This window comes from Calonectris borealis, chromosome Z (assembly GCF_964195595.1).
Source record: "Calonectris borealis chromosome Z, bCalBor7.hap1.2, whole genome shotgun sequence".
Taxonomy (NCBI): Eukaryota; Metazoa; Chordata; class Aves; order Procellariiformes; family Procellariidae; genus Calonectris; species Calonectris borealis.
Genome location: NC_134352.1, coordinates 2,072,501 through 2,091,046, shown reverse-complemented (window position 1 = coordinate 2,091,046; position 18,546 = coordinate 2,072,501). Strand labels below are relative to the sequence as shown.

The window sequence follows — 18,546 nt, the reverse complement described above, 5'->3', positions numbered from 1 at the left end:
TGCTATGTCTATTCTCTTCTAAACACACACTTGGCAAATAATCAATTTGAATGTCACAGGGTATTTTTTCTCTTCCCGAAACTGAAGAACTGCTTTGTAGTTTAAAATGAAAGTTTGTGGACTCAAATTTAACAATGTAGACAAAATCTTTTTTTGCTGAAGAAATAACAAAGAAGAGGGAGGAGGAAGGACATGGACAGTACTTGTATCCTTCCCATTATTCTAAAATGGGCATGCCAATAACATCTGCAGAACATCTGTGAAAAAACTCCTACTGCTGTACTGCTCTAAAGTCCTTCAGCAAATTTAAGCAGATGATTTGGCTTGGGGAATTTCTTGATCTCTGAAGAAATCATGAATGTTCTGCTCAACACACCCGTGTTAAAATGCCAAGAAACACCACTGCCTGTCTGGAGGGGCTTATATCTTTTGAGCTGCATTTCTGTAGCAGTACTTGTGCAAGACCACATGGTATTAACCATGCTAATAGCTAGGTAGGCTTCCTGGTCTCAGTCACCTGAGCCTGCTCTTTGTAAGTGGATGACCAACCACAACCTCAGTAGAACCACATGTTCTGAGACAGGGAAATTCGCCTCTCTTCACAATGTCCACAAAGCCTATCCGTAACTTAAACACTGCTTTGAGGGCTGAGGTGGAACTTAGTAACATAGAACCATTGAACCACATCAGCTGGAGAGCACCTCTGCAGGTCATCTGGTCCAACACCATGCTCAAAGCAGTGTCCGCCAGGACTGGTCACAAGTGCCGTGCCTGATACTTTCAACCAAGAGCAGAAAGAGCAAGCTCTGTAGTTCCAGTGTTGCAGAAGTGTAAAAACGTACGTTGTGGAAATTCCCCAAACCGTGAACTACATGCCTTTGAGACAGAGTGACTCTGAACACACTCCACAGAGGTCCTGCAGATGACTACCACTGCGGACATGAAATAATTTTCAATATTTCCATGTCATAACCTTTTCTTTCCAACTTCTGTATGCCCTGTGGACCCCCAGCACAACTGAGGCAGCCGTCACCTTTTGCAACTGCAGTCTGTCTTTTCTGAGTCTAGCAGAGCTGAATTTTGCCTGGTCACTTCATCTTTGGGTAGAAATAGGCATCACTTCATAGGGTTGTTAGAAAATCATATGGTTATTTACCAGAGTTGTAACAGAATAACAACAGGATCTGAACTTCCACTCCATGATGATACTGCCTGGTGCCCATCTAAATGGATAAAAGTCCATTTAAATATCAGCCAAACTCTATCAGTCAGCTGGGGTAGTTCAAAACCGAAAGAGAAAAGAAACGGTAAAAGAACATAATGAACAAACAGCCAACAGCAGCAGAAAGGTATTTAAGACAAGTGGACTCCATGATCAAATCAGAAGCTGTTATTTTAAGATCTATGACAGCAATAATTCATTTGTCCACTTAAGGCAAAGCAGTCAGAGCCCTAAACAGCACGCAGCGTCTGAAAGCTTGACATATCTCAACGAGGAGGATTGCATACACGGCCAACGTCTTCACTGGTAAGGGATTTAAAAATAAGCAACAGCCATTAAACACAGGCCTACCCTTTTCTGGCAGCCAGTGCAAAGGACGCACGATGAATAACATGATCCTGTCATCAAATGTGTTTGTTCATTTTTCAAACAACAGGAAAAGTGGAGTACCCAGAGGCTCAGGGAGGTGTACTGCAAGGTGGAATGTGTGAGGGCAGTGACTTATCAAAGGATAAGACCACAAAGTTAATTGCCGAACCTAGAAATCTTTCAAAACTACTTACGCAGCCTAAGCTTTGCTAAATTTCTTCATTACTTAATTTGTTAACTTCAAAAGAATTCCTTAGCAAACCAGATCCCTAAAAGAAATAAGTATGTCTTCTTAACGTCTACATGCAGTTAAGGCTTCTGTTTTCCCAGGTTAAGAACAGAGTGGCTGTGACAGAATTAAATGATAATGCCAATTGCCCACTTTTCTAGGATATAGGCTGAACTTGCAAGATCCATGAAATCAGATTATTCAGTTACACAGCAGGTGGAAAAGATAGCAGATAGGAATGAAAAACCATTCTGGAAGGAAACACCAGTCCGAAAGGACAAACATGTTGCAGATGTTTATGGAGTACCGGGCATATTGTCTGAATTAAACAAATTTTAGGTTTCTTGCTGTACTATATGACTGGATGTACTGATTAAATCTTTGCTTTTGGTAGAAATGAAACTTTCCAGTCTTATGTATCCTGTGCCTGCACACGTTACGTCAGAGCCCACCTCCTGCAGTCTGCAGGACGCTGAACACGCAAGAACGTGTAGGTTTTGTGTGCATTAGTGTAGGCAGTGCCTGCGTGCACACACATGCACGTGCACGTGTGTGTGTGTCTAAGGGGGAAGTGCCCCGCGTAATTCATGCTGCATTATAGGTATAATGACTGACTCAAATTTAAGTGATACTAGGCAATGTGTAAGTTGTAAAGTAAGTCTTTTGGGACAGACCAACTCTTCCGCTCACTCCCTAATTCAATAAGGACATGACAAAACCAGATGTAGTATTTTTCCTATTTTTTTCAGAGGTGTAGTGGCTTAGCAATCACGAGCAGTATTTTATTAAACAACTGAAAAATTGACACTTGGCTGGATGCATCAGCACATCCTGATGGTGAACTAAGGATCCCTCCTGCTATACGATCTAACAGCAGAACGGCAACTGGAGCCTGTGCGACCCTGATGTGCAATCCCCGTAATTACTCACACTGCTTGCCAGTAATAGAAAAAGCGTGATTATGTTTGTCAAAAGCTGCTAACCCAGGGACGTCCCCTCCTTTCTGAAGAACCTATTCAAGATAGTTGTGATACTTTTCTCACTCCACGCTTTTGCTAAAGGTACCAAACTAGAAGCTCCCGAACTGCTGATTAAGAGCCCAGAAAAACTTAAGGGTCCTCAACATACGCAACTCTTGGTAACTCTAAATGCAACTCGGTCTTACTTTATTCAGTAGTTTCTCTCCAAGCAGTGCCATCTATTGGGAAAACTAACTAAAATTCAAGTATTACTTGATAATAAAGAAAATATACCTCATTGTGTATCGACAAATTCACTCTTGCCAAGTACTGATCAAAAAATACAGAGAAAGAGAATGAGAATCAACTGTTAAATAACAAAGTGTAGAAGAGTGCGGCTGAACAGCATGCAGCCCATTCAGGGGAGAAAACCTGCTACTGACACCACCGACCACAAAAGCCAAAAGCATTTTTGATCAGTTTAGCATCCCCTTTTAGCCAGAGAGAGAAGGATAAAGCAAGGATTCAGCCGAGAGAGGAACGGGAAGATTTCTCAAAATTTAGATGGAGATACCGTAAAACAGACTACCTGAGGAAAGACTTCTGTCTGGACACTACGAAAATGAAGTTAACAGCTCTGAAGTTGCTAAGGGTAGTTCTCAGGGCGTGCTGATCAGCTAGAGTTCACTAAGGCATAGCAAGAACGGAGGTCACGACTCCGTTCCCCTCAGAGCTCACAATAACGCATATTTCTTTGCCTGTATGGGGATGACAACCAGCTGATTAAAAAGATAAACTTTGTTCTCAAGAGGCAAATAATTCAAAATAAGATTGCACAGTAAGTAAGTTCACAAAACCCAAGAATTTTAGTCAGTAAAATCCTTCACTCGTAAGGATTTTAAAATGTAACGAATGAAAGGGCTATAATAATTAATTTTTCAAATTGCCAGCCACCTATGAATTGCAGGGTAGGAACTGACATTTTTTCTGGGCAGCTTATTCCACATTCCTCCATGCCACCGTTTCCTCCACTACTTCTAGCCCCTTTGGCAGCCGTCACTGCTGCAGGCAGCCAAGCACACTACAGAGGAACTACCAGATTTATCTTAATCCCAAAATCTAGATTTTTTTTCTTCGTATTTCTTCCTGAATTTTCACTTTGTTTTCTGTAGCAGATGAGGTGAAAACAACATCCTTGAATGTACTGTGCATCCTGTGCCCCCGTTCCCTGTCTGCTCACATTAATTTCCTAGGACTCCACAAATGTTGTTTTCCTGACCTCCGTGCATCGCAGTACAGTCCTCATATCCCCCTACCCAAAACACACAAATATTTCTAGGAGTGGGGTGGAATAGGGGGTCCCCACAGAAAAGGTTTATTTTGCAACAGCACCATTCATCTTAAGATGACTACATGTATTTATCTCAGAAATTAATTTTCATCATCTTTCACTAATCAAGGCTCTTCTGCATGACTGGTCCCCAAGAAAAAACAATGTAACGGAACTCCAAGTTTTGCAAAAAGGTGTATGCTGCCACTTGAGCCCCTGCTAAATTTATTCTGCCAGTTTTCCCAAACACACTGAAATCTAGCATCAAAACGTGCAACTGCGTGCAGTAGGCTAGAGGATATTATCCTTGTTTTGGGTATCAGCTAAAAGGATATCATCCTTTGATGCCGTAAGATAAATGACAAAGGATACTCGCAGAGAGCAATCTGTACTGGCAGGAGGATGGACCAGATGACCTACAAGGGCTTTTCAGTCCTTAACTGCAATCTCTCTACAATCAAAGACAGGCAGTATCCGAGTGCAAGAAGTTTGAATAACGTTGTTCACCTTTGCCTTCAACAAGTAGGTCCGCTTTCTGCTGAGCTAGTCTTCTTTAGCATTAGCTCGCTAACTGGCCAGGTTTACCAAGCCTGAATCCCACCTGAAAGGAAGGAGGACTCGTCTGACCTGTGAGAGACGGTCTTTTTTAGCACAACAGGAGCACCGCACAGCCTGTGGTGGGAGGAGAGATGCAAGCTGGTTCTTTCTTTCGGAAACTCACATGGCTTGCCTCACGTTTTAGGAGCCGGATCTAACAATGCACATTTTGTCGGCATCACGTAATGAATGTTTGAAAGACACCAAAGCTAGATGGCCCCGATTTATTCCTTTTCTTTGATTAAACCATACTTGTGAAACGCAGAACAAAGGGAGGGTACGGCAGAATGAAGAGCCGGTGGTGCTCTTGAAGAGATGCAAAATCTTCCGTCGGTGATTATCTGCATCTCTGATTTCTCACTCCTCAAGGAAAGGAAGACAAATATAACTTTTCCAGACTCGTAGACGCAAAACATACCATAAGAAGTCTTTACAATCTCAGGATTTTTAAAAATACCTAATTTAACTGCACAAGCTAAATAGCCTATGCATAAATTACTGAATACTACTATAGTTTGAACTCTACATACTTAAGACGCCTGTTCCTTGTAGTATCTATAGAATGAAATACGACATATACATATTTTTCCTGTTACACAGAAATTACTACAGGAACTTAAAGCTTATCTGACCCTTTAGGAATGATGCGGAGGCCTAACTGTAGGTGCTCAGTGCCATTTTAGATGCTTTAGAGTCCCCTGCTTGGCTTCCAGCTGGGCCAGGGTGGTGCAGGTCTCTGCTGGTGCAAGTCCTACAAGACATCGGCCAGATCTCTCCAGGGCACCCAGGATGTCATCATGTTTGCGTCCCAGCACCTGAAGTGCAGTCTTGTTTAACTCTGAACGCCCGGTGGTGCAAGGGGCGAGAACAATAAAGCCATGGTAGTTTCTAAGCAGTTCTCATGAGTTTTCCACTGCCTGCATGATTTTGCTGTTGCTTAGAAGTGAAAGAGGTTTCACAGGAACAGAAGGAAGTAACGGGCTTTGAAAGGTAAATACAGACAAAGTAAAACCATGTGTTATTTCAGATGTATATATAAAGTAACTCTGGAAGTTGTAAGAGGGGAAAAAATAAAAAGGTATTGCAATATCAGCGTTGGACTGAGACTCTGGAGGTTTGGGTCCTGATGCCCAGATCTGCCACGGACTTCCTCCGTGCTGGAGCACGTCCCGTACCTCTCGGGAGCTGTCTGCCTAGCGCTTGTCATTTTGTCTCTTCTGGTGGAATAAAGGGCTTATTAGCTTGGTCTCAGCAGCACGCTAATGCAGTCACGCAGGCTCTGGACGGGAGCGGGCGCGCACCTTGCCAAGTCACAGGGTAGGCGGAGGGAGCCTGCATCTGCCCGGGGGGGGCCCGGGGCCAGACCCGCGCAGCTGGCGGGACCGCAGCCACGCCGGGAAGCGGCTCCATCTCCAAGGTGAAATCAACCCACTGCACCGAAAGGTCACCCTGCACACGCGGACGCTCTGCGGTGACCTTCAGTCAGGCGATGCCTGGTGTCAGCCGTACCGAACAATGAGCAGAAGCGGCACAACTGTGCTTGCACGCTTGCCAGGATTTCCTGCCCACCAGCAGTCGCTGCGTACTTAGCCGTATATTAATAAACCTGCCTTTTACCACTTTCTCCCAAATACTGGCACAAATTACCCTGATGCATCCATTTTTAGTAAAACAAATTAATTAGTTGCACATGATCGTTTTCTATTTAATCTCTCGCAGAAAATGGGAAAAATTATTTATGAAAAGTATGTTACATCCAAAATTAATTTAATTTCATTGATATGCTGTTAGCATAAATAGCGCTTTTATGGACTGTGCTATAGTAAAAATAATATTTGCAGTAAGAATTATTAAAGTAGCTAAGCTCGATGGAAAAAAAAGGACAAAATTCCTAGCATACGGGCCTAGGAAAGGCTTATCCCTTTTGCCCAGAAGCTGGCCTGATAAAAGGTACTACTTCTTCCTACTTCTTCCTTCGTTGCCTCTTCGGTATCCTTCGACTATTGTGGCAACAACATTATCGCAAATTACTATTATTATAAAATTACGCGATTTATACTTTTTCCTTTACTAACATTTCAGAATCCATTCAGTATACTTGTTTAAGTGGTGAATGCTATTTAGGAGGGGATAAGTACTGATTTACATTTATAAGTGTCTTTTAACATAGAGAAGACACTGTCAACGTGAAAATCTGTAGGGAGTGGGAGATGGCTTGGAGGATGGAGGGAATAATCATGTCACATTTAAGCCTGTATGATCTGTTTCCATAGAAAAAGGTTAGAGATCAACAAATTCTCAGTTTAGTTCAGTAATAAATGAAGGTTGGCTAGGGTATTAAGTTTCTGGGGGGAAGCGTTAGCCAATATGTACAGCAGCAGCCTCTGGTGGTCTAAGAAAAAATGGTAGTATCTATAAGTAAGGATAGAAATATGCTTTTTAAAAGGATGTATGTACATATTTAGCTATTTGACTCAATCCTCCATTCAACACATTAAAAAACAGATGCTTTTAAAATGATCTGCTGGCAATATGCTTGTTAAAATCTGAACAGTAAGAGTATTAAAATTCATATGCATTCATTAGCATGTTATATAAAAGTAAAATGCCTTTGTTTAATCATTCCATAAAGTATTATAGTCAGTGCTGATTATCAAGAAGTTTTTTCCTTGGTTTGCACCGCCAAAAAAGAAACCAAATTTATAAGATTGTTGCTGAATTGATGACATTTTCTGTCTTCACTCATGAATTCAGTTGGCAGATGTTTTCAAGAACAAAAAATTCTGTCTTATTACAAAACATATTAAGCAGGTTTTTCTGCCATAATGTTTGACATGATGTTTATTGCCCAGACCAAATCAGTCCCTTTAACAAGCTATAATGTATGCCAGAAAGTACATTATTTCATAGTTAAGGAAACTTCCAGCATGAAACAATAAGTACTTTGATCTTTCAAGCACTATACTTAATGCACTACACACTCCCATAGCCATTTGTATTTATACTAATTTTGTACAAAAATACAGTGCAATTTGAGATTTTGTATTTTAAGACTCTGCTTTTACATATTGTTAAGTATCCTAGCTATTTGTTTTTTTCTATGAAAGTAAAATACTTAAAGAAATTTGCCATGGAAGAGTCCATTTTTCCAGTTCTTGGAAAATCTAACACGTGGAAGCATCATCCAGACAGCTTTAATTTGTTCAAATGGCATTTCCTCATCGGATCACAACAGATCTCGATGACCTTACAAGAACATAACTGTGGATATTTATTCCTGCTACTTAACAGTCTAAAGCAATTTCTCCAGCATATTTGACACAAACAAATTTTCCTTCAACGTTGGATGCAGTTGATGCCTTCTTGTGAGGATATTTTTCATCTAGTCTCTCTGTACCAGTTTGCCCTCCTTGGCAAAGATGACATAAGCCTTACTCAGGTTTTTCAAAATTCTTTGATGAGATCATTACGAAGCATATACCATCCTTAAATATTTCTGTGGAGTGGCAGTATGTTTTATTTCAAGAGCCCAGTGAGTCAAATGCACGCTATACTACACGGTAAGTAAAGGTCATATCTGGATTGCCCTTTGAGATTACTCCAGACACCAGCTCCAACAGCAGCCTGCGGTTGCGGTAAGCCTGGCAGCAAGTCCCTGGGTGCAAATGAAGGGTGATTCCTGTAGCACACGTAATCCTACGGATTCAAGCACGGGAGGCAAGAAATACATGGCAAATAGGGCATTGCACCATTTTGTTTGCATCGTGCGATGCCTGGACAGACTGACAACCGTGTCTGTGGCCAGGAAGCTGGAGCAGAGCACGCTGTGGTCACAGCTCCTCTTGCAGCCACCGAAGTTTTTAAGACTTAGCAGTTCTGCCCAACAGAGTAAATGGCACCCTGTTGGGGGTCCAGGTTTGTTGGACCGCCGATAGTAAGTAAGTAAGTTGCAGTAATTTATCCTGCCACACACACCAGAGCAGAGGCATTTTTCATTCCGTTTCAAAAAGCTCTCTGTATTAGAGCCTATTAAACAAAAAACCCAAAGAATTCTTTCAGAATAAAACACCAACTGCATCAGAAAGCCCAACTTCAGTTAATTCACCCTGGAAAGGAGACCACCACCCACACCTTCACTAAAACTTATGCTGCTTCCGTCCTTGGTTTGAAGAAATTCCAATAAAGGGAATGTCAACAGTCATACTGAGGCACAGAACCGCACAAAAAAGAAAACGGGATGGAGTCATGCATTTTATGTTTCGGGGGTCAGACCTCCTGAAGCCAAATTTCATGCCTCATCAAGCAAAAGAGCCACGAGAAGGTGGGACTGCTAAAAAGGTATCAAAAAAAGGCTCACTTTCAACGTGGGGACCCTGGACCAGCATGCTGACCTTTCTGGACAAGACAGCAACATCGTCCACGGACCGATGGATCTTGAGAGGAGCCTGGTTGCCCCTTTGTAGAAGCAAGGTCTGGCCGGTGGGCAGAACGGCATCTCTCGTAAAAAGCAGTGGAGAGAAAAAGCAGTGCCCTGTTGGTGACTTTGAATATGTATATGCATCCTTTTGTTTCCCATACTCAGTAGCAAGGTATTTCTCAAAAGAAACAGTAGAAATTACGGTATTAGTGGCAAACTCACATCCAGGTTACAAACCCTTTTAACTAGCCAGTATAGCTGTATTTCTTCTACAAACGCTGTTATGCTAAACCACAATTAATAGGAACTTGTTAAAATTTAAGATGATTCTAACATCCCTTTTGCTGGATTTTTTTCCGTTTCGCACTAGAAAGGCATATACATTTTTACTGTTTTAACTACACTGTGGCGTTTTTGACATGTTTTACCATTGAATGCAAATGCTAACTTTCATAATAAAGGCTTTGGAAATTGCATGACTCAGTCTCGAATGTATAATGCATAGTATGTATATGAAGCAGAATGTGTCAAAGTGCAAATAATATTGTTTGTGGCCCCTGCAGAATTAGAAATCCTCGGGTAGCACTGCTGTAACGATCCCATGCTGGTAGCATTACAAAGTGCGAAGGTTCACTGAGTAAGAAAAGAGCAAGGGAGAGAGTTTCCTCATTACACCATTCTCGAACTATTCTAGCTTAAATATTTATTAAGATATTAATAACTCTCCTCCTTTATCTGCCTTCAGAAGTTCAGTTGAAACACAATGGATGGCTGCTCATATGAAAACAATACATTATAGGGTAAATCTGCTACCACACAAGATGAACACCAGTATTTTCCACAATACATTATTAATTCAGCAGGTAATATGTTAAAAAACTATCAGGCTACAGCTACGGCCTCCTCAATATAAGACAATATAATACAATAAATGCACGCATGACATGTGAAGCTAATATGTTGTCTAAGCTCCACTAGAAAGTATTTCTTAAGTACATCTCTGTTTATGAAATCATTTTTACAAAGTCTACCTTAAATCATTCTCTTTCTTGATAGCACCAGTGAGTTCCTCTGGGGCTTATTTGAAGTTCCTCTTTGAAATTAGAGAGGAATGTTTTGTAACTCTTCCAAAACTTCACATTCAATAAGTGACAAAAAATATCAATAGAATAAAGAACTTTGTACGAACTCTTGAATGCCATCTCGGTAATGCGTTTGCTTTTAAAAAAGCATGCTGTTTATTAGCCAATATGGAGAGTAAACATATCTATATATCATTAAAGAAGGGCAAATAAAACCAAAAGAAACTTACTCTAATATACATCTGCATAGTTTCTTTTTCTTTTTGTGGATTTCGATACTTTTCGTAGAAGTCACGTCGCTTTTTTGTTTCCTTCTGGATTTTATCTTTTCTTTCCCTCTTTTCTGCAGGTTCATCTGAGCTATCAGAAGACAGCTGTACTTGGGCTTTTGTCTTCTCCACTTCAATATAGTTCTCATTGGGATTCAGTACTATTACTCCATAGCCTTCCTGTTTTAGAAGAGACACACACACACACACACAAAAAGAAGAAATATGGAAAGGGAGATTTAATGCTTGAAAATGCTTTGCATTTACTTCAGTGCTCTAAAAAACTTTTATATTTATTTCAGTAAGTTCACACAATTTATAGAAGGGTATTTTAAGAACATTCTGTTTGTTTCATTTCTGTCATTAAAGGGATATTGATGTGTGAATATGTGTCTGTGTGTGCACTTATGCTCATACACATCCCTCAGCGTCAGAAAAGTTGCCTGGTTTACCTGTAAAATAATTTAATATGTTGTTTTATTCATAAGCACTTTATACGACTTTTTCAGAAAACAGTACGAGAACTAAAAGCAAAATATTATTTCAAGAACTCTACATAATGATGAATAAAAAGCTTTATACCCAGCCAATAAAAACCTTTAAAATAAAAAGGATGGAGGGATTTCATATATTTTTATATATTAAAGAAAGCATGTGGAAATTATTCACCGCAGTTTAAAACAGTAAAACCTTTTGTCTAGCTGACAACAAGCATACCATGCAGAAGCCAGCAGCGGCAGTAACAATGAATCAATACCAAAACTGATTCAGTGGTATTGCTTACAAGTCAACTCTTTTACTGTGGGGACGACTTCTAAGTACATCTTTAAATCTGCTGTAAAACTTCACTGGCATTATGTCCCGTATTCAACAAACCAGAGAAAATTCGTGACCTGCAGGATGCTTTTGAGCATACCAGCTGCATTTTTGTGCCTCAGAAAATGAGCCGGTTGAAAAATACATGAATTTATGAATGAGAAATAAATCTCGAATAAATCAGCCAATCATTTTATTATGATTTTTAAATGATGGCAAATCACACAAGAATTGTAATATTCGGGGAAGACATAATCGCGAACGCAGGGAGAAAAGAGAAGCACGTGCATTTAACAGATGAGTCCTTAAAGTCACCATGGGTTCCCAGTCGAAATCAAGCTGTCCTTTAAAAGTGAATTTTAATAAAGACTTACTTTTTGGAAACATCTATATTAATTATCTAACCGAACAGCTTTATTCCAGCCGTGCACTCGGTGCTTCGCTTTGCGCCTGGGCTAGGCACGAGGATCAAAGAGGTCCCCATACCTAGCTGGCCAGAGCAAACCAAGCCCACACCAACAAAAGATACTTTATTTGGGCTTGCTTTATTCTAATCTGTAGAGCCATTCACAAACCTTGTAGCGCATTGTGGCCACTGTCAGGTAGACAGATTGTCACTCGGTGATTTTCTACAGTTGGACACACTCGACTAGTTATCAAAATCGCATCTGAAGGGAGTTCCTACCCCTCGTCCTTGTGCCCTTCTCAAACGTCTGCCGTCGCTTCTCCTCCCACCAAAAACCAAGTTAAAGGGCACGGTTGCACTCTGCTAAACAGGGAGAAATAGCGGCATTCAGGACACCGTCTCTGGCGTAAGGGACGTAGTCAAAAAAGGTCACCACAGGCCACAGAGAAAATCGCCTCCTCGCTAGACGCGGCGCCGTGAGTAAGTGGTCTCCTGTCACGTCGCTCCCCTGCCCCCCTGCTGCGCGCACGGCACCGGGATAAATACAAACAAACAGGCGAATAAATAAATAAACAAGGGGGGAAGGCCGAAGGAAAGTGGAACGTCAAAGAAGACAAAGTTTGAAACCTACCCACGCCATCGCTTAACACCGTAACTTCGCCGTATCAACACACAACGCTGTACTATTAACGCATAAAATTTCCAACTTGGAAAATTCAAGGCCCAAAACCTATCGCAGGGGAGAAGACCACTTACAAGCCTTCCCCAGTTACACGCCTCAGAGGAAAGGATGGGTTTTGAGCTCGCTAGCGGCAGAGCAGGACCGCGTTTTTGCAGCACTTGGCGGGCTGGTGGTTCTGGGGCTCCCTGTGCTGTTCGTCTTCTTGACCCGCTCGTTTGGAGCAGAGACGTTCTGCGTATTGATTAGTTTTGCTTTCTATACAACGCCAGATGCAAAATTCATGTGTTTATTATAGGTCTACAAGTGTTACAGGGATTTGAAACTCTGTGTCCACTTTAAGCTGACCACAAAACAGACACATAAATCATCAAAGAAGTAGAATTTGTCTAAGTTATTGATTATGTAACTGAAAATTACATGACTCATTTGTCCAATTTTATGAGGACACAATGTCAATTTTTCACATGGACATCAACAGATGAAATATGATTCCATTTTTAAATTCAGTATTTCATAAATCAATTAAAGGATTTTTATCAATTATATTTTAAGCAGTGTAACATGTCTCCCTTTACTTTTTTTTTTAAAATTTCTCCCAGATAGCAGGCCTTTCCTGTCAGTACAATTAAAATAACTAAGTAATAACTGAAATAGGTTTTCCCATAATTGAGGAAAAAAAAAAAAATCTTACAATTCGTAAGACTTTCTCTTAGGAAATTAACTTCTTTTCAGATTGTTTTGCTTACATGACGTAGTGTATTTCCCTTCCCCTTCTAGTTCTGCAACCTAAATTGCAAGATGTAAACAACGACACCGTGTATAAAGCAACACGGAAAACCCAAATGACTGGTAAAACTGTACCCAATTACAATCTCTCTCATTCAGTCTTAGCCCAAGCATTTTCTATGGAAAAGGAATACTCAGCTCTAAATATCATCTATGTAAACAATGTGGGTTTTAAGTTCAATTAATTTTTAAAAAATGTATTTTATGTGGGCACAGCTGCACCATTAAAGTTCAGTGCAATCAGAAAATTAAAAAAAAAGGTGGAACTCCTCACTAACGCAGACTGCAAGTCAATGCAAAACTGAGCACACAAGGCCACTAATATATAAAAAAAGGCCTTTAGCAAACTTTGATAATAGGCAAGATACACAGTCTTTAGCATGACTGTTAAGCAAAGACATCATCACATTCATTAAAAAGTATCTGTTTAAAGCAAAGTCGTGTTCAGAAGTATATACCTCACCATGTCATTAAAAATATCAACTTCAGCTACGATGAGCTTACAGCTTTACTAAAATGTAGTGACTATGATGTAAGAAAGCACCATCATCCAGGAGAGTTTTTAAAGCTTGCCACCATCAGTAAAACGTTAGGTACGTTTTCAGCAAACGTAATAGGGGAGTAGTTTTCTCCTGTGTGTCCAGTGCACTCTCTAAAGTGCAAAGCTTTTTCATGGTAAAAAGCTAAACTTTGGGACAACCCCCCTCCATCAATCTTCAGCTGACTGCAACAAGCCAAGCCCCGCGCTCTACCACATGTCTGAGAGAATACAGATGTTGCACAGAAGCCAAGGTCTGCCTGCGTCCCCCATTAGCGTATCTGTGATGAGACGCAATAATCAGGGCAGACACTGATAAATACAAGTCCCAGGCTCTAATCTACGAGTTCAGTGGATACCCTTACAGTTTCTCTCTCAGACTAAAACACCCAATTAACAGCTATTTCCCCAAATTCTAACCCTTCAAGGTAAGCAAAATGTAATCCACACGAACCACTAGCATCCTCCAGGTGACTGCGTCTGAGGCAGAGGACTCTGTGCAAAGCCCACTTGCAGGTTCATAAATACAGATACAATTAATACTTATGATTGAGCCAGCAAATGATGACGAAAGGAAAAGCAGGCTGACAAAGTCAAATGTTGGAAAGAATCATGAATCTCGGTTACAGTACCTTTACTACAAAGCCAGAACAATGTAGAAGGGCCTTTTCCACCGTAATACACGAGCCAGAAATGGAGCGGAACTTTCTGCCTCTTACTGGAAGTTCAAGCGAGATGTTCGAAACGGAAGGAATACCAGAATTATTGCCTCTGACAGCAAGAGCAAGGTGAAAAAAAAAAGAACCCTGAAGTATTTGAGGTAAATTCCAAATCTTTTGAAATCTCTTCTGCCTGGCCACATGAATAATGAGCTGGAAGCATTCAGCTCTGCATATTAATCCACCAAGATGGGACACCATATGTGACCAGAGAGGTCAGGGCTGGAGAGGAATCTTTTGACCTGTGTAACTGTCTTTTTGGACTGCGAGCGAGGGTCTGAAAGAGATCATTTTCCTAAGCTTTATCAACCTGAATTTTCAAGTTCAGGTTTCCATTTGGATCGTTGGCGACACGACCGGAGTTAATTCCCAGGGGAAATGCAACTCCAAGTGCTCAGCTCTTAAACCTGCCCGTGGTGAAAGGGGACACAGCCATGTCCATTCATCTTTCTGGAAGATGTATGTTCTGTTCATTTCCCATCTTTTCCACGAGAAGGGTACATCTATGTGACTGTTGCGACATCGTAGGTGCAACAGCGGGATGAGGTCATGACAACCAATCAGAAGTCACTACTGAAGCGTTAAAGTAAACATAGCTGTTGGAGATGCAGCTCAGCTTGAAAAATGCCCCCTCCATTATTTGAGCAATTTTCTCAAGACGTGACCTGAGACTGAAACGCCTGAAATGTCAGTTGACTCCGCTTTCTGTTTCCACCCAACGTACATTTTGGCAACTGCACCCTGCCAATACTTTGCGATATTTCCATCCCGGCTACACCTCGGCTGCCTGAATTCCAGCACTGTGTCCAAGTGTGTAAAAATGCCGTGTTACTGCCAAACACACATTGTCCCACTAAGTTCCCAACTTAAAATAGCTCATCAAGTTAGGCAGGAAAAGAAAACATGCCACAAAAAGTTTTTAGAGGACCACCTGTTGTCTATTATTTTTACATAGCACTTACTCATAAATCATAACACAGGGTAATTAATCAAGCTGTCAAAGAGAAGGTCAAAGGTTATGTGGGGGAGTCAGAAGGTCATGCATGGGCTGATAGAGGTCAGGGTCACACCGCATTCCTCATTATCAAGTTGGGATGAGAGACGGCCCAAGCAAACAAAAGTGAAAGCAGATGGAGAAGTGAGTGGATAAAAAAAAGGAGAAAATTTCACAAACAAAAAGAAAAGTGAAAGAAGAATGTCAGTTGCCTTCAAACAAGGAGGAGAATAGAACAGAAATACATTGAGATGTTCTCAAAAGGGCTCACACAATACAAAGAAACTACAGTTTGATGATTTAAATACACTTAATATAACTTTCCATCTGATGTTTTTGCAAATATTAAGCGATGCCGCAAAACGGGCACGGTAGTTTTGGTTCCATTTCACATCTGAAGTCAATACTTTCAAGGTGAATTAGACAAAAGGAACCTATTACCGTGATGAATGCTGATGGATATATAAAATTGCTTCTAAATGCTGAAGCTTATTCCTGTTTATGGCTACAACCAATAGACGTTCAATAAAAAAGTTATAACCTGTTTGAATGATGTATTAAGAACTATACTTTCATATACACAAATCCTCAAAAACACAAAGCATCATAAAAGTCCCTCTGGATGACACAACAGTTATAAAATATTCTATCATTACACTGACCTGAATTAGATGCAGAATACTGTGCAAAATTAGCTGTCACCCTTTCCTCAAAATCTTTGTTAATCTCATTTTGAATGTTTGCAGCTTTATCAACACATGCATCAATGTCAGCTCCTTGGTTACTGAACCGCTGTACTTGGAAGAAGATATAATTAAAATGTTTTGGCACAGAAAAGGTGAAATTGTATCTTCCCCTGTTCCCTAAGGAGTCTGTAAAACATGTAGGATATATTGACAAACACACACCCTTGTCTAGAGCCCTGACATCCCAGGTCACCCAACTGCTATTTATTTCAAAACATTCACTTTACACTTACCCAAACTGTCACCTGCTGTGTTACTAACTTTTAATGGATATTAGAGCTATAAAACCAATAAACTCTTCATTTCCTTTCTGTTACTGCCTTCTAATTCCTCACTGCATTAGGTCCGTATCTATTTGCATGCAGAACTGTATTCATCTTATTTCACCATGTATAGTATCTTTACGCTGGAAAGTATATAACATGCCATTAGTATGTTTTACTTTGCCATTTGTTAATCTGGTGCTAGTGCAGCTATACTAAACAAATCAATGCTCAAGGCTAAAGAAACCCACCAGATAAGCTGTTACCACATTTTGAGTTTACTGCTGAAAAGTTTTGAAAAGAATTAATGTTTTACATCTATCTATAATTAGCAACCCAAATATGTCTATGTGCAAGATCTGCAATCCTGTTTTATGATGTTTGTTCCCAAGGCCGAAACTGAATAAACACATCCATGAATTATAAGGATTTTAATCCCTCAGTTGCGTACTGTATTCTTGATAGGGAACTTCTGTGCCTTTACAAGCACTAATTTCACTAGGATCTTCAGCAGAAAAGTATTTCTCACGGCAAGTGAAATACAAGAAACTATGCTACAGCATTAACTTTATTCTGTGAATTAACAGAGAAGAGCTATGTTCACGTTCAAATACTGCTTCAAACGCTGTTTAATAAACCTCAGCCCCACCACCTCTCCCTGACGTGAGATTCGGGCTATCTGGAGACATCACTGGAGGCTGAATGGAGGCGAATCCACCCCGGCCACGCAGGCGGGATACAGGACTGCAAATAATCCGTCCGCAGCAACCGCCCCGGCTGCAGTAACAGCTTCTGCTCTTCTTCACGAAGCGCACACAGCTCTGGGGTCCACACAACCTCTGACAGAATGAATCCACCAGCTGCCCCCAAGGCCCAGCATCTGTTAATGATACCTCTTAGGAACCCCTTCGGTAATTAAAGTCTGTACGCTGAAAGTTTTTTTCCCCCTCTCTTGAGAAACTATTTTACTTTCTTTTCCGACGAAAGTTTCGGAAGCTTCAGAGGAGTACAGGATCTCAAACAAGAACCTCAGGCATATTTCACTTTTTCACGCAGATTTTCATTAAAAGGTTATTCAGATTTATATAGAACTTAACTTTTTGAAAGCAATGCACCAGAAGCAATGGCAAATCAAATAACCTTCATAAAACCCACACAAGTAACAAGTAATTATTGGTTCTAATTTACCGATAGGGAAAGCAAGAAGAATAGCAGTTAGTCTCTGAAAGTTACGCTCAAATAAGGTGCAGAGAGGAAGCTGGATTGCGGGATTTTTTAATGTTTCTATGGTATTTCTAAGCGTCCCATTAGCTGACAGTGAAAGTTCTCAACTGCAAATTCATTTTCCAGTCCACTTCCGCCTCCTCTCTGAGAATGTCACAGTATGTCTTAATTATTCTCATTTGTATTTCATAATGAATATACCCCCAAAGAGGCTTTAAGTATGTATTTTTATGTAGCACAACAAGGAAAAGTAAATTTATTCTAAAATACACCTCATTTCCTTCCCTTTTGTAATAGTGTAAAATCTTTTTGTAAACTTTTTCTCTTTCTGAACTGTTCTGTAGATATTTCGATGGGCTCAGAGGTTTGTCTGGATTTGTGACATCTTTAGCTTGCAGAAAGGCAACCCAAGTTGCCAAGTTCTTCTGCTTCACCTTTCATCTCCAAGAATTTATATGTATTAAACCATTACAGAAAAAGATTAAACGTCAATCTCTTGGAAGGTCTGTATTTCAGCATTTCGTTCTGTACTGTAAAGGGAAAATACATCATGCACATAAGTGTTTTCTGTAAAATCTTGAAGTTATCCAAGTCTTGAAAGACAACTCCCATTTAGTGTTGAGCATTGTTTGTGACTGCAGTCTAAAAACCTTCTATCTCAATGACAGAAAATTCAGCTGGTTTCAGTGTGTGCATGTATTCAGCCACTTCCCTGAGAAAAACAGCCACTTGTAATCTAAAAGTAAAGCTTCTGGTTTGTACCTATCCTCAACAAACAGGTGCAATTCGGCACGTTGATGCTGCCTCCTTCCCACAGTGACCTATGTCAGAAGACCTTCTTACACTTCTTCTGCTAAATAATTTAATTACTTATGAGTTATGGTTTCTTTGTAACCTT

At 40.5% G+C, this 18,546-nt stretch overlaps 1 protein-coding gene across 4 annotated transcripts in view; it reads right to left on the bottom strand.

Annotated features, from left to right (window-relative positions):
- Nucleotides 1–18,546, bottom strand: part of ARB2A (ARB2 cotranscriptional regulator A) — a 269,602-nt gene that overhangs the window by 127,309 nt on the left and 123,747 nt on the right. For 3 of the 4 annotated variants that reach the window (XM_075136555.1, XM_075136554.1, XM_075136553.1), the window contains exon 7: nt 10,436–10,654. In XM_075136555.1, coding sequence (XP_074992656.1) covers nt 10,436–10,654 — 219 coding nt within the window. Of the gene's footprint in view, nt 1–1,133; nt 1,224–10,435; nt 10,655–18,546 lie in introns of those variants that run through there. The other variant, XM_075136556.1, reaches the window with a different exon arrangement.